The sequence below is a fragment of the Artemia sp. Qi Xiang Cuo genome, chromosome 2, assembly GCF_049724085.1.
Source record: "Artemia sp. Qi Xiang Cuo chromosome 2, ASM4972408v1, whole genome shotgun sequence".
NCBI lineage: Eukaryota > Metazoa > Arthropoda > Branchiopoda > Anostraca > Artemiidae > Artemia > Artemia sp. Qi Xiang Cuo.
In genome coordinates this window covers 48,024,520-48,050,127 of record NC_142795.1, presented here as the reverse complement: position 1 = coordinate 48,050,127, position 25,608 = coordinate 48,024,520, and the positions used below count along the sequence as shown (strand labels likewise).

General features: G+C 35.2%; 1 protein-coding gene across 1 annotated transcript in view; it reads right to left on the bottom strand.

Moving 5' to 3' along the window:
- LOC148955302 (Krueppel homolog 2-like) overlaps positions 1 to 25,608 on the bottom strand; it is a 45,731-nt gene that overhangs the window by 12,447 nt on the left and 7,676 nt on the right. Inside the window, exons 2-5 of the mRNA XM_089108141.1 lie at positions 23,589 to 23,823; positions 15,866 to 16,038; positions 10,172 to 10,257; positions 7,058 to 7,185 (exon numbers count right to left, since the gene is read on the bottom strand). Coding sequence (XP_088964267.1) covers positions 7,058 to 7,185; positions 10,172 to 10,257; positions 15,866 to 16,038; positions 23,589 to 23,821 — 620 coding nt within the window. The 5' untranslated portion in view covers positions 23,822 to 23,823. The remainder of the gene's footprint in view (positions 1 to 7,057; positions 7,186 to 10,171; positions 10,258 to 15,865; positions 16,039 to 23,588; positions 23,824 to 25,608) is intronic.

Below are 25,608 nucleotides of genomic sequence, written 5' to 3'. Positions count from 1 at the left end.
TAATTTCTTATCTTTGACTTGGTCGTTCTTGTCGTTCTAATTTATATTTTGAAAGCTACGAAATATTTTGTTCTCATAACTAAGTTTGATAATAATCCGATCTATTAGTTATCTTTATCAAATACGCCTTTAACTTACACATTTTTGTATAACTTATCTATATTGCAAGACCATTATACTGAGTACTTATTTCTTTTTTTAGTTATTTAATCACAATTTCTATTGTTGGTAGGGAATAATTCAGCATATTACCCAAAAAGTAGTGTAAAATACCACTTTAGATATTGGAAAGTTTTTTTTTGTTAAATCATCTTTAATTCCCTTTTTTATTTAATTCTCTGACATACCAGAGAACTAAGGAAAATATCTTTCTCGTCAGCCCAGAGACTGAGAACAGAAAATTTTGACCACAAAAGCGCATGTCAAAAATGCTTCACTGTTTCAGATTTCGGAATATTGTGCCAAAATCTGTCAATGAAGACTGAATCCTATCAATTTTGAGTTCTAGTATTCTGAAAAGCAAAATTCACACTTTCTGGTAACATTGTCTCTGATTTTTTTTTTTTTTTTGCCCAAATCTCTGCCAGATAAAATTTATCCTGAATTTAGAAATCCACCCAAAAAATATATAGAAAAAATTCGCCAAATGTGACTTTTCGCTTCCCTTGGTGCGCATTCTTGTGTCGGGCACCTGACATCACTGAATCTCATACCCGTTAGTATGAGACAGTACCAAGAGGACGCGGAGGCTATAGTCCATGAAGAGAAAAATGGAGAAAAAATCTTATACGAAAACACACATTAACCAAGACAAACGCACCCATCAGATACTAAGCAACATAAAGGGGAGTTGTCAGTTAGAGATAAAAAATACACTGGCTAAAAAATATGGAACGAACAGAATCAGAAAATGAATTGAGAGAATTTGACGACGGGAGAAATCGAAATAGACCAAATAGCAGAAACCACTCTCAGAGTGCTTGTTAGCACTCTGAGCACTTGTTAGAGTATTCTCAAGCAGGGGGTCACAAAAAGTAATAATGGAGATATATCCAAGATGTTGAACCCCTTAATGCAAAAAGAGGAAGCCAGAGAAGGAAAAGGAGAATCATAGAATACCCAGGAATCAAAAGGGAGAGGCAGATAGAGAAGAAAGGAGGTTTTTAATGGAAACAATTGCAGGTAGAATTCCTTAACGACGCAACAATCATCTACAATAGATCTAAGGCGTGCGACAAGCACCCAACCGAAGAAAGAAAACTAGGATGTATATTTGTAAATCTAGATTTTGGAAAAATTGCAGAATTGAGCGGGTATCCGGAGGAACACTGGGTGACAATGATATTGCCCAAGTTAAATTACAAGGAACAAACTACAAACTGCCTATGCGACTTTGCCGAGGCACTACGTAATACACTTTCAAAAATTAAAAGAAGTGATTTTTAAGCGATTTGAATTACCTCCGAAACACTTCCGCGAAAAGTTCAGGAAAGAAACAAAAAGAAATTCAGAAATTCGGAGATAAATTTGAATACAGACTGACATATTTACAAGAAAAAATGGCTAGAGTTAGGTGGATATACTATGATAGATGATGTAGATGAATTACTAGAAAAACCTAAGGAGGTCATGGAAAAGGCAGTGAAGGAACAATATCTAGAAAATACCCATACATAATTGAAAATATACTTAAAAGAAAAGAGCCTGAAAACAATTTAAGTAATGGCAGAGTTGGTGGATTGGTGGACCAAAATAAGAAACGAAGCATTGGACACAGATAAACCCAAATAAAGAGAGTACAATAAAAGTCGGAACTATTACACAGAGCAAAAAGTACATTTCAGTGCAAAAAAGAGAAATAAATTGTTATAACTGTGATACTACAGGATATTTTGCCTGGTCTACGGCTCATAATAATGAAAAAAATTATGAGTTTACAGAATCACATAACATATACGGAAGATTGAATAGAAAATTGGTTGAAATGGCAATTGATTCTTGCATTGACCAAACTTATGTTCGAACTGACTAAATCAATTGAGTGGAGATAAACCATAGATAACCAAACGATTACAACATTATGTTATTATGGAGATAAGCATCCATACCCGTCAGCTTGGGTTAGAATAAATATTGCAAAGAAAGACCGCACAATCGAGAGAAAAACGATAAAGGTAGGCCTAGTACCTACTCTTGCAATAAGTTTTCTCGGTTCTCTTTTAGTATCCGATAAACACGCGAAGAAAAACGCATATAGAATGTCAAAGATGCTATGCAAAACCGAGTTTCCGCTGACTAGTGAGGTGTTGCTCACTCTGTGGACACTATTTCAACTTCACTTTTTTGGGATTAAAGAGGCAAAAAAGATACCTATGTTAGGTTAGGTTACGTATTTAATATATGCTATGCTTTACCCCTCCCCCCACCTAATATGAAAATATATAGCCCAAATTTGCTCATAAACTATTATATTTTTATCCTATTTTGTTTTATTTCACTAGCATTAACGGAACTTCACTTCTAGCGCGTTTATCGGATTCTAAACAAGTACCGTATCTCATAGGAGGGGACTTTGGAGATATCGGTAATCTCCTATCCCTAGAAGCGTTTCCTACAACGGTGGGGGATACTGAAGCAGCTAGGCTAAGTTATACAGAAAATAGGACGAGTGAAATTAATTTCTTGGGAAACTATTGGAAAAATAACAGAGGTCAAAAGAAATATACTAAATATGAGGTGCCAACAAGCAGGTGCGAAGAAGAGGCGCCGAGTCTGCCAGAAAAATATGAAAATAAATTTACCGCAGGTGAACCCATGTCTAAGTGTTTATTTTTAAGATTTAATTATCCTCATTATCTTGCGATCGATCCTTAGCAAAATTTTTCTGGCGATTCAACGGCCTGTAGATTTGTTGTGATGAAACATCGCTTTCCAAATTTCCCCAGCGAGTTTTCATTAGTCTGTCAGTTGTTTTTGTAAAGTCCTGGCAATATTTTCTATCGTTCTAGAGTTTTTTTCAATAAAAAAGCCCTTCCAATAAGGGCGTTCGTAGGATTGAAATTTTTTTCTGACTACTGTTGTATAAGCCTCGTAAGTGACTAAGAATAGTTTCTCTATCCTCCTTATATTCGCTTAAAATGTAAATATGACTCTAAATAATTTCAGTAATTGCTGATCGTTCTTTTTGGGCCTCATTAGCGATTTCTTTTACCTCTTCATAGGATTGAAAAAATTGTCTGACTAGTGTTGTATAAGCCTCGTAAGAGACTAAGAATAGTCTCTCTATCCTCCTTGTATTCTCTTAAAATACAAATATGACTAAATAATTTCAATAATTGCCGATCGTTCTTTTTGGGCCTCATTAGCGATTTCTTTACATATTTGTAATTGTTTTTTAGCGGCCTCCAGAAGATCTTCGAAATCAATATCTTCCGCCATACTAGCTTAGTTGAAATAGGCTAATATTCTCAAAACCTCAGTATTACTATAATTAATGCCGACAGACAAGATTCTTGATTTATTTGTTTTTCTTCACTTTTTATGTTATTTTATTAGGCTATGCTTAAGCGCCAGTTCATCAAAGTCGTCATCAATTATACAATGCGTTCTTCCTAGGTTCAATTACAATAGGGTTTTTAATTCTGTAATCCTCCACGTAATTTCTAAATAGGCTACTGTAAGCTGATTCAGCTCGAATTTCCAGAAAGGCGTTTTTGTTTCAATATCAGTATTTCGATGGTTCCACTAACTCACTGCCACCAGTGTTTGTTCCTAGTGCCACCGGCGTACGTGGCACAACGCCACCAGTGCTACTACTAATGATACTAGGGTATGGTATCATGTTTGAGATACTCCAACGTCTTTCGTGGACTATTCTGCCACCAATATTCGTAATCTAATGGGCTGCCAGGGTCTGTCCTGAAGCCACTAGTTTAATTCAACTGGCACCAAGGCACCACGACCAAGATACCTGATACGCTACGGTCTACGAGTTTTGCCCTTGCTGATTTCCGCTATTTGGTTCTGCCACAGCTATAACCAGTGTGGATTTGGCAAGTGTACCTCCTGTGGGGGAAGTAAGGGCCATACTATTTGGCCAAAGGTGCTGCTGTAAGGGCCCAAGTCACCAAGCCCATAATTCGTCTTTTAAAACTATTAGTTTCTGCCATGAAAGATATGTAAAAATAACGCAGGATACTCTATTCCTGTCCCAACCTCTACCCTTTCTCCCTTGACTCTACCTTGACTAGTTAAAAGAAGTTAAAAGTAGAAATAAGAACAAAGCTTACTATCCAGATCAAAACCAAGTCAAGAACTACAATCAACTTTGCTTCAAAAGGGCAAAAATAAAAATAAAAACACAACGAGGCACAGGTCATGGAGACCGACCAATCCTAAAACTCGGAGGGTGTGATGCAAGGCCATGGATAATCCCCAATATGAGTCCATCCTCCCTTTTATCCCTGTCAAAATTCAACAGTCTCTAGCCCTTTAAAACTACATTTTGGTTCGGGACGACTTATCCAAACTATGCAGTTTCTACTCAAGGCCAATTAGCCAGCCTGCGAGAAATTATCCAAAATGTTTCGTGGAAAGGGAAGGCCAAAATATTACGAAGTATTCAAGAATAAAGGGGAGGGGGGATAAGACAGAGAGTCACAAGAATAATTTAATTTAGGAAAAACAGACATTTATCTGGTAATCAGGGCCAAGGGCCCTAACAGTAAGAATTTCCAGTATGTTGATTTTAGAGCTCTCCAAAAATTGTTCAATACAAGTAGGCTACTATTTATATTTCTTCCAACAACAAGAACTAACTGTCATATTTATAATCAGACCTTATAAAAAGTTAATAAAAGTTAGCGATTTAACAGAAAAGCTAACTTTTTTAATGAAGTAAATACAAAAATTCAAAATTTAAACACAGAGAAATCACCCAAGATAAAAACCAGGATTTAATGCCTAAAAATTGTCTACTATAACAGTAAATGGCGTGCTCTACAGAAAACACAGAAAATGTATGAAATCTACTTTCAGACCTTCAAGCTTTGCGGTTAACACGAGTTGAAATCCACAGTAGTGGTATTAAAAAACTACAACGGTCAAAATGAGAAAAACAACATGACGAACAAGCAAGTACCGCCTTGAAATTTTGAATATAACACTTTTGACACATATAATTACTAATCCCAACTCCACGGCCTAATAGCCCCAATTAACTTATCAACCGACGAGTTCTTAAAGATTAACTCAGTAAAGCTAATTATCAATTTTCTGAGCTTGTTTTTCTTTTACAAATAACAAAGAAAGCTGTAATTTCTGGAACCGTCAAGAGCTACTACTAGTTAATACTGGAACGCTGTGATTATAATACCAGACATATGTTTTCACTTCCATTACGAAATTTGACAAAAAATAATCCAACTATTCGTGGTAACGAACTGTAGGTAAGGTGTGACATGGCTAAATACTAACCAAAACTCTAAAAAACGGAAATTTGATACCAATCAATATATCAAAAGAATCGGCTTATTATGCTGATAAGATTCGTTAAATTTAAGGATACCCATCAAAAGCTACGAACCTGAGACAATTTACCTGATTTCAAAAAAGGGGGGAAACACCCCCTAAAAGTAAAGGAATCAGATTCACACCATCAGTTTCAGCGCACTCGAGAATGAAGAAATTTCAAATTCCCTGCTGCAAAAATGTGGAACTTTCTATATTTTGTTTTTGCCAGAAGAAAGAACTTTATAAGGGAAACTTTACACTAGGGGAATTTGCAAGAATTCCTATACGAAATTCTTTTTATTTCTTACTTTTTCTTTGCTGATTCCATCCATTTTACTCGTGGAAATGTTAAGTGGAATTGTCTGGTTATTTTTACTGGATTGAAATCGTCTAGAGTATCATTCCATTGATGGGGGGATTTTCCACCGGAAAAATCTTTCATGGAGGAGTTTTCCAGGGATAAATTCTCCAGGGGGAATTTTCTGCGGGAACAACTTTATAATGGGAAGTGGGGGGATATTTGCGGCAAGAATTTTCCACGAAGTGGGGGGAGGTCCTGCCTGATTTTAAAAACAATCAGAAATAAAAGTTTTTTGAAAATGAAAGTGTGGTAAGAAAATTTTTTAGCCGGAATCGTCAGCAAGAAATTTTCTGGGGGAATGTTTAGCTAGAATGGAAGTGTCTGGGAGGATTTTTCCTGAAGGAGGGGTAATTTAAGTGGGAAGACCTTTCCTTGAAGGGATTTTCTGTGAGGGATTTTCTTCATTTTCTAAGGAAGAGGAGTCGAATTTCCCGGTGTTATTTAAAAATCACCAGATATTAAATAAGAAAAAGTCTTTTTAACTGAAAGTAATGAGCAACATCAAAACTTAAAATGAAACATCAAAACAAAATTTAAAATCATTTTGTTTGATTTGTAATGTGGTAAAATAGCTCTAGAATTTGTAGTAACGACATTTTTTGAAACTATTTAATATGCGTACGATTATTTAAACAATTTATTTGTTATTATTATCAACAACCACAGCATATCATTATTTGTTATGTTTATTCCAGTTCTAGAGCAAAGAATAATAATTTCATGTGTTTATGATTTTAGCTCTTAAAAACATTGTTTTGTTACCTTTTTTTATGTTGCCAATGAAACTTTTTTATGCCCCTAATTGATATTACATAACCTAGAATCAGTACTTTGTGGTGGATTTGTGGCAGTGTAAGCCAAAGAGGACTAACCTAGAAAATTTGTATAGCCTATCCTCGATTCGGCAAGGAAAACAATGTCATTTGAGCAGGTAAGCTACAGTTTACATTTTTAGAACCCATAGGCCTTATTGAAAGTACCTTGTAGCTTTTTAGGGCAGGCTATAAATTGTAGGTTAGTGGCTTTTCACTAATGCATAAATTGAGCTAAGTAACAAGTGAGGATAAGAGAATGACAGATAGGCCTAGACTATTCCCACTGAAAAACGGATAGCCTAGGCTATAAGTAATTAGTATTACTTAAAGGTAGGAATATGGGAGTCATTTGAAGGAAACAAAAACTTACATGGTAAAAACTAGAAGTGGTAACGTCACTATGTCACAAAAGGCAACTATCTGAAGTATAATAACACTTTGAACTTCTACAACACCAATGATCATTCTGACAAGACGCATTCTATTTCTATCCACGCACTAGAAGAAAAAGAAAACAATATAATGTAAACTAAATAATAGTATTCACTAACCCTGATACATAAAGCTTTTCAGTATTTTAAGCACTGAAGTACTTCCTTTAATATATGAGATTAAATAGTGATGTTGAAAAGAAAAGAGTTCCCTAATCAACCTACTTGATATATCAGCTGTCATTGTTACATCTCACCACAATTTCTTTATGGCCTTTAGTCACCCACGACTACACTGCACACATATTTTGCATTTTTCAAGGTTGGGACAAAATCACCGTATATTGCAGTCTCTTGTATCAATTAATAAGCAGGGATTTTTTTTTTTTATATATGACCCAATTAGACCTATACATATCAGCACTTATAACTCAGTAGGTTCAAACTGCAATAGTTATGAGTGGGAAACTACAAAAGCCAAATATTAATTGAACAGTGACATTAATAAATGTATTAATTGTCTACAATTTCTTTATGGCCTTTAGTCACCCACGACTACACTACATACATATTTTGCATTTTTCATCGTTGGAACAAAATCACCGTATATTGCTATCTCTTGTATCAATTAATAAGCAGTGATTTTTTTTTATATGGCCCAATTAGACACCTATAAATATTAGCACTTATAACTCAGTAGGTTCAAACTGCATTAGCTATGAGTGGGAAACTACAACAGCCAAATAGTAATTGAACAGTGACATTAATAAAAATATTAATTGTCTACATTAATAAATTTCAGGCCCAATAAATGAAAAATAAACACTAGATGAAACACAAGCAGCAATTGATCCAGCGGTCACAGGCAGGAGCTTGCTAAAGCGAAAAAATCCAGAATAGTTCTTGAACAAAAGTACTATAAATCACTAAAACGAGACGAGAGCATAATTTTAATAATTTCGGTTTAAGATAAAAAAAAAGCTGGCTTTACTGTATTATACATCATAAAATAGAGCATTCCACTTCCTATTTGGAAAAAAAAAAATCATTTATCGCAATCTGTTTATAATGTTTGGATTGTATCTGAATAAAAGTAAAAAGTATATTGCATGGGTGAACTGGCTATTTTTGCATCAATAATTCTATTTTTTACGGTTTTATAACTCGTGTAACTTTGACTTAGCAAGTGCCTATCAAGATGTGTTTAAATCGAAAAAAATTTGACAAATGTTGTAAAATTGGGAGATTTCTAAGCTTTTTTCCAGCAGTTCCAAGCAAATCAAAATCGATTAACATTGACTCTACAAGTCTCTGCATTTAGAATCGTTGTACTTACAGCACATCCCTCATCTATATTTGGAAATAAACTAGATGGTTTTAGCCAGCGCCGGGGTTATAACTTCGGAGGTGCGTCCTCTGAAAGTAAGACCTATAGATAATGAAAAGTTAATACTCCCGTATCCCAGCCTTTTTTTTTTACCCATATTTGAAACACTGGCTTATATCACTATAGTTAGAAACAAGTCATCCTTACTGAAACACCAAATAGCCAGAACTGATGAACGTATGCTACCGTTTCATCTAACCGTCACAAGCACTAAACGTCATTTCGCCGACAAGGAAAACCCGTCAGAACGTCAACACGTCAGGACATCGACAGTCACAATCGCTACCCGTCAGAACGTCGACAATCATAACATCGACACGTCAGTTCGTCGACAGTCACAATCATTACCCATCAGAACGTCGACAGTCATAACATCGACACGTTAGTTCATCGAAAGTCACAGTTGCTACCCGTCATCTAAAAAAAAAAAAAAAAAATTAGAGTTATGACGTGTCGATGTTATGACTGTCGACGTTCTGACGGTTAGTGGTTCTAACGAATTTTCGTTATGAAAGAATTTAATAAGTTTCTATAATAGTAATAAGTTTATAATAGTTTAGATACAAATTTCGGCTATATATTTGCACATCAGAGGGGATGCGTGTAAAGCATAGCATAAATTAAATACGTAACCTAACCTAACCTAGGCACCTTTTCCCCCTAAACCCCAAAAAGCTAAAGTTTTAAAATTTTAGATGTTATGACTGTCGACGTTCTGACGGTTAGTGGTTCTGACGGATTTTCGTTATGAAAAAATTTGATGTTTGATGACTGTCGATGTCCTGACGTGTTGTTGTTATGACAGATTTTTTTTCGATGTTATGACGGATTTTGTTGATGTCCTGACGGTACTGGTCCTGACGTGTCGATGTCCTGGCGCCTTCCCGAAAGTGCCTTCTTTGTTATAAGATAAATATCAAGTAAAATATACATTAATATGATATCGAAAATAATGTGAAAATTAGCATAATACAAGCCCAAGAAGTTTTGTACATGATCTAGCTGCTACCCCAAGTGCATCCAACTCCTTTTTTTTATAGACCATGTCTCTGTCTTCCAGAGTAAAATCAGAGCTAACAGAAAACTAGGCAAGTGAGCCAGATGCTACTTTTTAGGTGGTAAGTACAAGGCCGTACCCAGAGGGGGTTAGGGGGGTTTAACCCCCCCCCCCTGAAATGCTTGTTTGACTCGTAAAAACGTAACAAAAATGAATATTTAATTTTGGATAAAAATGGATAATTTTGTATACGTTTTTTTTTAGTTTTTTTAATGCAACCCTCCCCCCCTCCAAAAAAATCTTTGAGTAAAAAACCCTCCGAAAAAATAAACTTGGTACGGCCTTGAGTAAGTATAAATTTGCTGTGCATATTTTTGGTCCCACAGCCAAAATATTTACCTTAAATGATAGAAAATTAATTTTCAAGACAAAGAATTTCCCGGATTTTGAAGTAGGTTGACAACTTTCCAGCTAGAACAGAGTTGTCTGTTCAAAATTATGAACATGGTGTGTAGAATGATTTACTAACGATTTCCAATTGTAGGGGTTACGTGCCCACTTTAGTTCAGAATAGCTTGTTGACCACTGATTTAGAGTTAAGAAAAATTTGACAAATCCACAAACATATTAAATGAAATGAAAGAACATGAAACGCTACTAGTTACTTACATCAAGATAACACAAACACCTGCTTGATAAATGTAGAATTGCATACATAGAAGGCGGGAGTAAGATCAGAGATGGTAGGATAGGATCTGCAATGAAAGAAAAAACATATTTGAAGACCAGGTAAAAATCTTCCTTTAAACAAAGAAAAAAAGATTATGATAATAATACTGATAATTTATTTATACAGAAGCGATCAAGGGCCGTGGCCAACACATAAATACATAAAATCAACCCTGCATAAATCTAAAAAAAAAAAAATACCTTCTTGGTTCAGGCCTAGTCTCAGGAATTTCCACAGCTTTCAAATTTACCCAAAATTCTTTTTCTCTTTATTTACATTACTTATTAAACTTAGTATTATCAATAAAACATTCCAGAAAAGATTCTTTCCTTAAATCCACTAATTCTTTGCACTTCCCTACAAAATGCACAAATTTTTTTTCCCGGTACTCCTCGACATTCGGCTAAAGCTTGCAAGTTTCTCAATGAAAAATGAAAATTTTCTCTAATACCCTAGGATTCTTAAAGGGTGATAGAGCATATTTCAAATGACGAAACAAATGTTTGGGTGAAAAAAAACTCGTAAATGTAAGTTTCATAAATTGTCTGCTAACAAGCAGAAATAACAGGCTACTGCAACATCGTGGAGAAATATTAAATGGCTTATTTTGAAGCTCTTGATCTTATCTATGTGCTTTTCATAAATTTGTCTTGATATGACTATGTAAACGTCCATACGACCCCAAAAATGGCACTTTTGGTGTCATCTTTGGAGTTGAAAAGCTGCGAATCATAAAAACGCTACCATTATAATCTCATTGGCTGGAAGGCGGAGGCCCTTCACTGGAGGTTTTGCTTCTCGTGTCTTGATAAAAGGGGTGCTACCATTTCATCTAACCGTCGCAAACACTAAACGTCATTTCATCGACAAGGAAAATCCGTCAGAACAACGACACCCCAGAACATCAACAATTATACCATAGACACTTCAAGTCATCGATAATCAAGGTCGTTACGCGTCAGGACGTCGATATTCATGACAACAACACGGCAGGTAGTCGGCAGTCACAATTAAAACCTGTCAGAGCTTCGACAGTCATTATATTGACGCATCAGGTCATCGACAGTCAAAATCGCTACCCGTCGGAACTTAGACAGTCATAACATCGACACGTCATAACACCTTAAAATTTTTTTAGACGTAAAGACGTGTGGATGTTATGACTGTCGATGTTCTGACGGGTAGCAATTGTGAGTGTCGGTGTCCTGACGTGCCGATGTTATGTCTGTCGATGTCCTGACGTGTCGATGTTCTGACAGATTTTTTGTCGATGTTATGAAGGATTTTGTCGATGTTCTAATGGTAGTGCTCCTGACGCGTCGATGTCCTAACGCCTTCCCTGATAAACAAAGAGTACAACGCGGGCGTGAATGCCACGGTGAGTTCCGTGTTAAATCATAAATCGTCATCTGACTACCAGGATGCTGCAACATTATGGAGAGGTGTTTAATGAGTCAATTCGAAGTTCTATATTATATCTAAATGCTTTTCGTAAATAATTCTTGATAAAGCTGTAGTAAACCCTTTGATGGAATACCTTAAGTCTCCCTACTAGCCCCCTTAGTTATTGAAAACTAATAAAATTCTAAGTAAATTGCCAAATAAAAAAAAATTGTCCTCGTCTTGGGTAGAAGGACGTCATAAAGAAAAATTTAAAGGAAATGGAGACTTCCTGGGAGGGTGTAAAAAGGGAGGCTTTGAATAGATTGGGACGGAGGAGGAGGAGCGTGCTTAGCCGTGTTGGCCTCAGGCGGCTTGGTTCTGCGGTGAGTTGTTGTTAGTAGTAGTAGTAGTAGTAGTAGTAGTATTTATCACAGAAATTAATCTTCAGCAAGATTTATTACAACTATTACAAGTATTTGTGACGTAATTCATATGAAAAATGCTGGAAAAAATTGACTAAGGAAAGAACATTCTAACAAAAAATTCGACTGCAGTATGAGTGAAACCCATGGTAATATGATTATTAGTCCGACGCGCTATCCATTGCGGTAAGCAGGCTTGTAAACACTAATAATGGAAAGAGAGTCATAGGAGACGCATAATAATGTGACGTCACTCATATGAAACAGGCTTTCTAAAATTAAGGCTCTAATCGAATTTTTTCAAAGTCGTGACCTTTATAGTTGTAAGATAGGTGAATTTGGGAAAATTAGTTTGGAGCTTTAATATTTCATGTAATTTCATATAGATGATGTCACATTCATATGCATTTAAAGAACAACTTACATCATTTTCCCCACGGGGGATCATACCGTCTTTGGTGTCTGTGACGCATACGAAATTATACAACATGACCAATGACTGAACATTTGAAGAAAAAGGCAAGGAACAAGCGACAGCAAGTGTTTAGTATCTATGACGCATACGAAATTATACAAGATGATGAATAACTCTGAACAACTGAGACAAAAGGCGCAGAATAAGCGACAGCAAGAATCACACTGAAACGCAAAAGAAAATGCTGCAGAACGAAAATGAGAGGCTAGAAGACAAATCAAAGTTACAATGACATTATGCATAATTATGAAAGATAATGAATGATTTCGGACAGCTAAGGCATAGAAAAAGTGTCAGACGCAGTGATGAACGACAATGAATCACATAGGGCTATGCGGTTAGAATACATATAATAACAAGCATCACAACTAATCCACAAATGAAATGATGGTGAAAAAATCTGTGGTTAGAAGACAAGAAATTGTAAGGATAAAAAATGACTAACAACGAACTCTGTGGTTAGACGAGAAGACACAACGAGAATCACAAAGAATCCCAGGGTAATACAAATCCTATAAAATGAACATTTTTGTAAGGAATAAACAGGAAGGAGGATTTGCATTCAAGCCAGAATTTCATAATTCACGTGCAAAACTATACAAGGACACTGAGGATCCCAATGGATTGCAGACAGATTTGCACGCAACTAAATCTGCTGTAAGAAGAGAAGCAACAGCAAGAATCAGAATAAATCCCTAGAGAATAGAGTCCCTATAAAATGTATGATCATTTGAAGGATAAACAGGAAAAAAGAATTGAATTCACACCTGAATTTCTTAATTCAATTGAAATCGCTGATTTTCCACCGCATGACTTAAAACTAAAAAATACCATTGATAATTATGCTAATACATAATCCAAGAATCACACAAAAGCAAACTTGTCGATTGCAAGCGACCGAGCTAGACGTGTTGTTTTAGTGTGATTCAAGCAGGAGAATGTAAAATTAAGGCTGAGGTTGTCGATCGCTTCCGAAGAGAACATAAATCCTATAAAAATTATGATTTTATGAAAGATAAAAAGAAAGGGAGGAATTGAATTTGTGCCCCTACGACTTAAAACTAAAGAATAACAGAAACTTATGTCAATGTGCAACTAGGATATTTAATAGTATTTGTAATGGAACATGCCTGGTGGTTACTGAACTATATAAAACCGTAATTAAACCAAAATAATTACTGGGGAAAAGCTGGAAAAAAAGTTTTGTTGTATCTATGACGTCATGTGAAATTATACAATATGATAAACTAATCTGAACAGCTAAAACAAAAGGCATGGAAAAAATGTCTGAGGTAATGATGATAGAAAATGAAGTACAACAGAATTTGCGATTAGAAGACACGCAACAACAAGAACGACAACGAACCACAAATGAAAATGATGCACAGCTAAATCTGGTGTTAGAAATGACGTTGAAAATCACGTCAAATCGCGAACGAAAATGACTCAAAACAAAAATTGTGTTCAGAATAGAAGCAACAGCTGTACTTAGAGGACTTGCGACAACGAGCCGGAAATGAAATTTAGGCAAAACAAATTCAACTAAATGCCATTTTGAATCAGAATCCACTTGAGTTGGTTTTAAATAGAAGCAAAGCTGGCATAACTTTTTCAGATTTGTATAGAGATATACATATTTCGCTTGTTGATAGATAGTTTATCATTCATCCTAGGGCGGAACTATTGTAGATAGGCAGAGATTAAGGATAATTCAAATAGTCATTTGAAGATAATTGAAGATCCCAAAACATGATTCAGAGATTTATGACTGATCATGTCCGGAGGACTTGCAGGAAAAAAGAAAATCGACAGCGAGAATCACAACAAACTGTAACTGAAAATGATGCACCACAAAATATATGGTTAGAAGACATGCGAGAACGGGCACGAATTGAAATTACAGTGGAATGAATGAACGCGTTAATTTAGGAGCATCACAGCGAATCGCTGATGAATATGATGCATAACGACACGTGCGGTTAGTAGGCTAATAACAAAATTGTCGATAATTTTCGTTCATAATTACCTCAGATATCTTCTAATGCTTTTTGGTTTGGCTGTTTGGATATATTCATTAACATATATAATTTTTAATGACTTCATAGATACAAAAAAGTCTTTTCTAGCTTATAACCACAGACCGCTGTGCAGAATTTTCGTTTACAACTCAAAATGATTCTCACTGTTGTTTGTTCCATGCCTTTTGATTTAGCTCGTGCGATTCTTACTTTCGCTTGATTTCTCATCACATATTTATTTGCACGTCATTTTCGTTAAACATTACCTTAAACATTTTTTCCGTGCCTTTTGCTATAGTTTGGACATGTCTTGTCACATTTGATAGTCCGGGCTCTTAGACAAAAATTCCTTCTTGTTTTTCAAAAGACATGTCATTTTCAACCACTGTGAGTTCAATCATGTCATATTGTTTGTACTTTGCTTAAGGAAATAGACCTTAACTTAAAAGCAGCCCCTTTGGAAAATTACAGCTTCATTTTCTTCGTGTTTCGGCTACTGTTTGACAAATCTCTACGTATTTTCATACTGGGTGTGATTTTACCAGCTTATGCTTCAGACTTGCCTATATAATTACATCCTTTGTTAGTGACTTTAGAATTTCCAACGTTCTTAGTTATGATGCAGTATCAGGATCTTCGTTACTGTCCATATAAACTTCAATATCTCTATTCTTAGTTATTTCATTGACAGGAGCTTTTTAAAATGCTGAACTTATTTATTTACTGCTTTTTATCGGTTGGACCTTTAACTTTTGCCTCGGCTTGTCTTTTGTCATTATGAAACACTGTTAAAGAGAGTAGATGTATGTATCTAGGCATTAATATGTGCGTCACGTCATAACGAACGGAATCATCAAGTTATTTTTACCCCGCTTGAATTGCTCTATAGTATATTTTAACAAATTGGTGACTGGGCAATTCACCGTCTCATAAGCACTATGAGCTGCTTAGTCCATGATTTTGCCAAATGCTTTAAGATCCAGAAACGAATTGTGCTATTATAGAAAACACAATACACTTACTTTATACACGGCTCTCGAACTGTTTTTATAGTAAGGAACGCTTATATTTTTATTTTATTTTACCAACTATTATTACTGAGTACCTATAGGCCAAACTTTGGATGGCTGTTACTAGATTTGATCCAAAAGTGGTCTTAACCGATGAGTCTACTAAGGAGCCGCAACTAGGGTCTCCTGCCAGGAGGGGGGTATCTCTACTCTCTGTTTCTTCGGAAATAATGTAATATCTCTCGAGAAGGATTGTTTATCAAAATAAAACAATTTAAGAATGATAACTTTTAGTCTGAGTTCCAGGAAAAGCAAAACAACTTACAAGTTACCAGGGTAAGAGATCCCAACATATAAACCAAAGAATGTTGAAAATTAAGGAAGCTATCTTCTAATACCAGCCTCCGATGCAAAGCAGTTTGACAAAGCTGTATAAATCTCAGTGCATTTGTCACTGCACTTGCCAATAGAGCATACCAGTAGTAAAACCCAGCAGACCTAAAAGAAAAGAAGAAAAGAATCAGCATCAGTTTATCAAACTTGCCTCTCCATAGACCCTGTCAAATATATATGCCTGTATGATAAATACTAAATGGTCAAACATAGTAGTAACTACAACTATCCATTTCCTAATTTTACTCTTAGGCCTATTTGATGCAATTTATCCTATTTCGCGGAAAATAAGGATAGTGCAGTAAAAATACATTTTTGACCCGCCATTTGAGCAACAGAAATGACTTTGCCACAAAAATGTTCTGAAAAATTTGGTTAATAGTATATTCAAAATTGGCCAAAATCACCCGGGCAGAAATACCTCTTGTTTCAGAGAAAAGAGGGTGGACTCACAGTCCAACTTTGAGTGGGACTGCTTGGAACTGCTACCACATCTATTTGTGACTACTGTCAGGGAACGCTGAGGGGGTGTTGAACTTTGAGATTTTAATGTTGAAAAAAAAAACAACATAACTTTGATGGTTTGATACGTTGCTGAAACTATGATGCAGAAAAAAAAACATCTTGAAACGGGGAATGTTGAAACAGTTGAAACTTTCGCAATAAAAAACGAACAGAATTAATTTAAAAATACTTCCGAAAAAAAGTTTTTCAAAGAAAAGTAAAAGGGTACATTAAACTTAGACCAGCAGAAATAAATTTCTACTATATTTCAAGCTCAAACTACCAGAAATTACTATTAAAGGATAAATGAAACCCAAAACGAACAGAAATTAAATAAACAATCATAGCAAACAAACATGCAACAGGTACTAATATAATGAATAAATAAATCTTAAAACAAGTAAAACTTGAATTGAATGTTTTAATCGAACTTAAAACGAACACAAATCACTAAAAACAAAAGTTTGGTTACTGCCCATTTCCCTAACTGTAAAAGTGTAAAGCCTATTGTATTATTTCCAGTTTACTGAAAACAAATTTTATCACAATCATTTTCTTTTATCCTTACAAAATAAAAAATAAAATAAGAATTACAGTGAAATAAAATTTTGATTTGCTGAGCTCTCAGCAATTTTATTAATATCACTATATATCCAACATTCAGTTTAATTTTATTAGTTTTTCCCAAGGACTTTTCAAGACGCATAGTTTTTAATAAAACGCAAATGACGATTAGCCCTTAGACTTTTACAGTTAGGGATAGGGGCAGTAGCCAAACTTTTGCTTGTAATGATTTGTGTTCGTTTTAAGTTTGATTTGTATATTCAATTTAAGTTTTACTTGCTTTAAGATTTATTCATTCATATATATGAATATGCACATCATTTTTGTTCCTTTTTGGGTTTCATTTATTCATTAATAATAATTTATGGTCTTTTCCTTTACTTTTCCTTGATAAACTTTTTGAATTTTTTTATTTTTGTAAACGTTGTTTAGTCCTGAGACAGCATTCTCAATATTTGTGTTGTCGTTCATGTTACAACAAATAGAAACCAAATTAATTTAAAATTAATTATTAAATAAAATTATCATAATTTAAAACTAAAATTCCAATAACAATCAAGACCACACAAAAGACAAAATGTGCACGTTAAAAAAAAAAAAAATTATGTCTAAATTCTTTTTTTGTTAATTTCATTTTAATATATACAGCAGTGATGCTTACATTACACTTTAAAAATTAATAGTTTCAAATAGTGATGAAGTCCATTTTGTTCTTTGAAGAGAAGTTTCGCAATGATAAATCTGTTTGGTTCTTTTATGCATTTTAAAAGGATATATTTGGTTTGAAGAACGTATGATTGGAACTTTAGTGTATAACAGCCTGATGGAACAAGGCTGATATCATAAAATATAATCGCATTAATTTTGAGAGATTTTGTAAATATATATTTTTTTTTCTCAATGTTATAGTGATAAAAGAGAAATCGCTTAATATATATATTGCTTTCAGTAAAGCACAAATGAAACTTGCTATAATTGAGCCACAAGGGGAACGACTTTCCAGTTCATGTATTTAGTAATTTTTGTTCGTTTTGAGTTTGAGTTTAATATTCAGTTTTATTTTTGGTACATTATAAGCTCATTATTGGTTAAATTTTTATTAAGTCTCATATCTGTTTCTTTTAACTTTTAATTCGTTTTTCATTATAATTTTTTTATTTTTTTTATTTGTTTTTTTCTTTTTACATAGCTTTGCTCTTTACTTTTTAAAAATAACTTTTTATATTTAATTTATATCAAGAGTAGACAGTGTGGCCAGTTTTGTCCTTCCTGGCTTAAAGTATCACTACCTGCGTGTTTATTTTCAAATGATGACACCGTTGCGGACAGCGACAAATGATCAAGTCTACATGACCCGACTACAAGAAGACTGGTCATAGTAATCGAAAACAAACTTGTGATCAAGCGTTCATGTTTGCTCTTTTTGTTTTAGTCTTTACTTTCCATGCTTTTTTACAATAATGGCCGACGTTGTGAAATCCAGGAACAAAGTTAAAAATGGCAATCCTCTAATGTTCTCATCGCACCCTTCCTCCCCCCAAAGCCAAAGGCAGAGGGTGGGGTGAAAATTAAAGTAGGAATATCAAGATTCCAGAGAATTTGAAAAATATATTCTGTTCAGATATGCACTTTTTAGTATGAAAAAAGAAAAAACTTCCTGCAGAAAAATATCTTTGTAAGTATAATTACCCCCCCCCTCCCTCTTAGGTCAGGTTGAGAGTGCTAGAGAGGCCCAATATTAGTTTATGTTTGAATTCACGGATATGAAACCAGGATTAAACATGCCATCTTTTTACAATGACCAACCATGTATATAAATAACGGGCAACTATAACTCACAACACTTATACCAAGTGCTGTGGAGGTTAAGTCATTCCCGGGGGTATAGTTATTATACCTAATCGACTAGTTTAAACAAAGTAACTATTTTAAAATTTTTATCAGATATCTTTGGAGGGAGTACAGTTAAAAAAGGGAAATTTTGAATATTCTATTAAGCCATTTTTTTTTTAATATATTGGTGGCAGACATTTTTGTTGCTCAGATGGCTGTTCAAAGCTGTAATATTACTGGACTATCCTTATTTTCCGTGATTTATATATATATATATATATATATATATATATATATATATATATATATATATATATATATATATATATATATATATATATATATATATATATATATATATATATATATATATATATATATATATATATATATATATATATATATATATATATATATATATATATATATATATATATATATATATATATATATATATATATATATATATATATATATATATATATATATTTTTTTATATATATATATATATATTCGATGTGTTTTGGGAAATGATGGGCCTGGATGGGGGGAGGGGGTGGCTGGCTGCCCTCCGGTCACTCCTGAATCTTAAAAAGGCAGATAAAACGTCCAATTTTCAATCAAATGAGCCCCATCTGAAGTTTATACGTCCACTCCTTGTACAAAAACATGAGACATAGCTTACAGCCCTTACGCCTGGGCTCTGGGAGGTTTTGTCAATCCTAGAGGCATTGTTGTGTGTTCTTTGGACTACTTTGAACAAAATGGCTACCTTACAATTTCGATTAAATTCGTTTGGGGAAAAGAGGACTTTGGGGGGGGGGCTATTAGTCGTCCGTCACTTTACAATCTTAAAAAGAAACATTAAGTTCTAATTTCCAATCAAATGAGTCCCCTCCGAAATTTATGCGACCATCCCTTCCATAAAAGCCATATACGCTAATAATTGGCACCTAGCGTAACTCATAGCCTTTTTTCTGGGGGCTGATGGCCCCAAACAGATGATTACTGGACCTTTCAACTACGTTGAAAACACTGGCTATTTCAAAACTTTGATTGGATGTATTCGGGGAAATAATGGGCGTGGAGGGGGGGGCTGGCTACCCTCCATTCCCTTATGACTCTTAAAAAGGGCACACGAGCTCTCATTCCAATCGGACGAGCCCCTTTTGAAGTCTCTTGTCAGACAAAAAAAAAATACGTTGTACCCACACTGCTCCTACTTAGGCAGCGCTATTTTGCTGTTTTGCTGCTATTTTAACTGACTTTGTCAAATTCAGGAATAAAGTCAAAAGAAGAGTTGCACTCTTCCAGAAAAACATATCGTTGTAAGTAAAATTACTCCCCGTCTCTACCTCTGAAGTCCGGTTGAGACTGTTACCGGGGCCCAATTTCAGTTCATATTTGAGTTCACGGGCGTGAAATTGCAATGAAGCACCGTTAAACCAAAAGTAGGCTAATAGTGAAAATGGGTGCTTTCAAACCCTCAAACCTTATTCAGGGTGGAAATGGGGTAATAAAGGATGCAGTTTTCCAATCCAAAATCATTTCATGCCTCCTTAGAGTTGAACTATTAGTTGAACCTTTCAATTCAGAAAATATTGCAGAAATTAAAATTTGATATCTCTCCCCTTTCCCAGAAAAAGGGATATTTCTGCTAGGGCGATTTCGGCCGCTTTTGGATTTGTTTTTAAACGAATTATTCACAAGATTTTGGTGCCAAAAACACTTGTTTCTTAAATGCCTAGGTTTGGCCTTTTTTTCGTAGTTTTAGTGGAATATGGAAATCCCCTGTTAGAAATAACCAATTCAAAAAAGCGAAAAGAAGAAACTGAAAAGAAAACTGAATATAAGGTCCTAAAATTAAAAACAACGGATATATCCATTCAAACCGGTTACAATTTCTTAAGACAAGTTTAAAGAACTTTCAGGTTAACTCAGTTTGCGAAAATATGCTAAATTGGCTAATTGGAAAAAAAAAACAAGACAGATAGGCTGAGTGAGAGACAAAACAGGCGTGAGCATTTTTCACGATTGTATAAAAATGATGTCATTTCATTTGTTGATAGACAGTCTATCATACATCCATCCTATGGCAGACCCAAGGTTGATTGGCATGGAGTAGGGTTAATTCAAATAGTCTTTCAGTTCTATGAGCCATTTGAAGGAAATGAGAGACCAACCCCAAATATAGCGTTTTCTAAAATTCATGACTGAGCATGTCCACAGGACTTGCAGGCAACGATTCCGTGGATTTTTCAATTAAAATCAAGCTGGTGCGCTGTGATGAATAAGTTGAGAGCCACGGCTAATTAAAGCCAAGACAGACAATCTGGGTGAGAGGCAAAGAAGAAACTGAAAGTTGAGAGCATGTTTGCTAATTATGAAAAAAATTATGTCATTTCACTTGTTGATAGATAGTCTAGTATACATCCATCCTAGGGCAGAACCAAGGTTGATATGCATGGAGTAAGGGTAATTCAAACAGTCTGTCAGTTCTATGAGCCATTTTAAGGCAATGGGAGACCAACCTCAAATAAATGTTTTCTAAAATTTATGGCTGAGCAAATCCACAGAACTTGCAGGCAACGAGTCAGTTGATTTTTGAAGCAAAGCTGGTCAATTTCTACCAAATCATATTATTGAGTTAGGACTAAAGTGAATACACCATTCGATGCCTTTTTTATGCTGATTACGAATATAATAAGCATTTCTATTGGAAATGAATTTCAACCCCCCCCCCTTTATAGGCCCGTTCCGGGTTTGGCTAGGTTGGGTTAGGTATAGCCGATATCGGGGGGGGGGCTGAAATTAAATTCCGATAGAAATGCTTATTATATTCGTAATCAGCATAAAAAAAGGCATTGAGTAATGTATAAATTTTAATCCTAACTCAATAATATGATTTCGTAGGTATTGACCGCAAAGCTGGCATACACCTTCTTCAGAATTTTATAAAATTGATGTCATTGTACTTGTTGATAGATAGGCTAATTGGACAAAAAAAAAGCCAAGACAGATAGTCTGAGTGAGAGGCAAATCTGGCATAAGCCTTTCTCAGAATCTTATAAAAAATTACGTCATTTCACTTGCTGATATGACATCAAATAAAATGTTGTCTAAAATTTATTACTGAAAATATTCACAGGAATTGCAGGAAATTGGGCAAACTCATATTGTTCATACTTTATGAACTTTGCCTACTTTGAAAGACCACTTGAATTACACTAGGGATAACCGAGATTTTTGGGTTGATTCATGACAAAGAATGACCACTGGACATACAAAACTTGTATACAAAACGGAGGACTGAAGTTATAGGCGAACAAGCAACCAAAGCCTAATAGGGCACGGCTGCCTAAAGTCTTTGGTGAGCAGCCCAATTTATAAGCTCAGATAGTTACGATAACAAAAAAATTGATTAAAAATTGGTCGGCCGACAAGTCACCTTGACTCGCCGGCAAACAATCGTCCTAAGTTTAATAGGAGGCCCGCCTTCCTAGAATCCAAGGGGAGCGACCCAATTTATAAGCTCAGAGCGTCACCCTAATAAGAAATTAGTTAAAAATCGATTGGCCGACAAGTCGCCTGGACTCAAAGGAAAACAAGCGACCTAAGTCTAATAGGGGGCCCCATCCACCTAGAGTCTCAGTGGGGTGACCCAATTTATAAGCTCAAACAGTTACGCTAACAAAAAATTAATTAAACATGGGTTGACCGACAAGTCACCTGGACTCACTGGCAAAATAGCAACCTAAAGTTTTATAAGAGAGCCCACCTGCCTATGTTCTCACGCAGGTGAGCCAACTTTTAGAACACAGAGCCCAATTTTTATGGGAAGATAAAAACTGAACTAAGCATGCCAGGGCTGGGTTTCTGTTTATCAGCAGCAAAGTCTCTCCACCAAATGCAAGCAAATTTTAGCGTGTGACCGTCTTAGGGGGTCCTGCGAATCCATTTTATTCCATGGGACGAGAAACATTATAATCTAGCCCTGGTTGTATCGTCATTTCTCCCAGAATAAAGGTGTAAAAAAAATCAAAGGTTATTTCGAGTAAATATTTCAGAGCATGCTAAATTGTATTAATTTCTTAGGAGCAAAATTAATAAAATTAACAGTACAGTTTTGTCTTCGCTTAAAACATTAAAGGTCAAAAATAGAACAAGAATATGGAGCTCGATACAAAAGAGAAGTATTTCTAAATGGGGCTAATTATGCCCTATTATTGTATTTACTATTTTATTATCCCAAGTAAGCAAAACAAAAGTAATCACTACTACCTCTTAAAGAGTAATACGCCATATTTGTGCTACCATTTGCCTATATCTATTGAACACACACAATAAAAGTAAAACGATTGGGTCAAAGAATTTTTGCAAGAGAGCTTATTCAGTGTTATTATTATACACCTAAAATCAAACTGGTACAGATTTTGAGGACGTTGGACAGAAATGGAGAAGATTCTAGACCATAGTTCTTAGACAAGCTTTAAAAAAATGGAATAGTCTAATCTTGCCAACTTCTGTTATCAAGTTTTTTTTAAATAAAAGTGACTTTTCATGGACCGACACTATTGGTCATATTTCTTCCTAAGTAATTAATTCCAGAGGCTTCAAGACATTGCTGTTTTTTTACAGCCACTCTAAGCTCCAATAACAATTTCAAGAGACCTTGCCTTTTGCATTAACTATTTTGACAGACAAAACGCATTCCTGTGGAGGAGAGCTTTTGAATTAAACTGAAAACTACTCACCTTAAAGAGGAAAACATGTACACAAGAACAGAGACAAGCGTAAAAATTCGAGTGAACAATTGAATGCCTTCAATCAGGTGGGATACTTTTTTCTTGAGAAGATCCTTTGTTTTATTAGGGAAAGATGAAAATACGTATGGCTGGGACAATGCTGACAGCTGAGGCTCAGACTTGGAATGAATTGAAGGTCCATGCGATTCCGTCTCTGGTAGGTCTTTTTTCTGCTCATTCATAGCTGAAACAAATAATCGACTAAGGAATCTGCAGCTGAATTAAAGAAATGAAGCTAAATACATAATTTTTAACTAACCATCAAGGGGTATTAAAATTATTAAATGAGTAAATATGTAAATTAACGAAAATGAGCAAAGTCAACCCCTTGCTAAAAAAGTTAAGTTGTGTAGAAATAAGCTATGTGCTGACTCGGTGTAAAAATGATCGAATGTCTAACCTGCAGAAATAAGGCACGGGAAATAAAAATGATTTTAGGCCTGACCTTACGCTGTTTGAACTAGGATCACCTAAGTATTTTTAATCTGCATGACCAGAGAACCAAAAGAGGCCTATTTGCATCAATTTTGTACCGGAAAGGTTTCTCTAATAAAATGATAAAATAAGATATACGTATCTTATAGGCTACAGCCTATATATTCAAGAGCGTCAGCAAGATAATAGTTGAAGATGGTTTCAGCCCAAAATCATGCACACTTACAATATGTACCATTGAATATCGATCTCCCGAACGACCCGTTTTTTGTAAACATATCGTTGAAAAACTATTGCTCAACTTACGGTTAACCAAAATTTTGACTTGAATATTTCTAAAATTTACCCATAGTAAAAACAATCTCCCCTCCTACCAAAAATTCAATCAGAAAAGTAATTACATATATAAAAAAAAAATTGTAAATAAATAAACAAATATAAATAGTCCTGTTTTAAAATAATCAGTCTTTACTTTGAATGAATAATTGGAACAAAAAACGACCAGATATAAGAATGTAAAGTCAAATCAATTCAAAGAAATGAAATACCCAAAATAAAAGTGGAGCTACCACCCTTCTAATGCTCTAGAAGCTAGAGTATCATTTGCACTTCGCAAAAGCAAGCAGTCAAGAGAATCTCTACTATATCGAGATTCGTGTTTCATTATCTCCACTTCTTCCACACCGAGATCATGTTTTTTCGCAATTCTTATGTTTTGATACGCTTTTGTAGATTCAATGAGACATTAAACGTAAACTGACTTCCCAAGGAGAGACACTATTTTAAGGCTCTTAGGAGCCTTAAAATAGTGACTGATAGTGACTTAAAAAGGGCACTAGATCGTCCGACTTCCAATCAAATGAGCCCCATCTGATTTAAAGTTTGTACGACCATCCGTTCCATAAAAACCTCATATGCCCAGGCCATAACTAACAGCCCCCGGCCGTGGACTCTGGAGGGTTGTGCCCACTCTGAAGGCATTGTTATATGCTGTTTGGACTAGTGTGAGCAAATGGCTATCTCACAATTTCGATCGGATCTGTTTGTGGAAAGGAGGGTATCAGGGACGGAGGGGGGGGGGGGGGGGAGCTAGTTGCTCTCAATCACTGTTGACTCTTAAAAGATAACTAGAACTTTGAATTTACTATCAATAAGCCTCCTCTAAAGTTCACACAACCACCCCTTCCATAAAAAGCTTATGTGCCCCCGGGGAACAACCTGCAATCCTTTCCCCCAGAATCTGGGGGTTTGCATTAACCTGAAAGGCCTTGCTATGTGATATTTGGACTGTTTTTGAACAAAGGGCTATCTCCAAATTTCTATCAGATGCATTGGGGGAAAATAGACCATAAATCAGGGGTGGGGCTAGTTGCCCTCTAACACTTTGACTCTTAAAAGGACTTTGGAAATTCTGATTTCCAATACAATGATGCCTTTCTAAAGTTTGTACGACCACCCTTTGCATAAGAACGTTGTATGCCCCCGGGGCATAGCTTTAAGCCCATGCCCTTCAGCTTGTGGGGGGGGGTTGTCA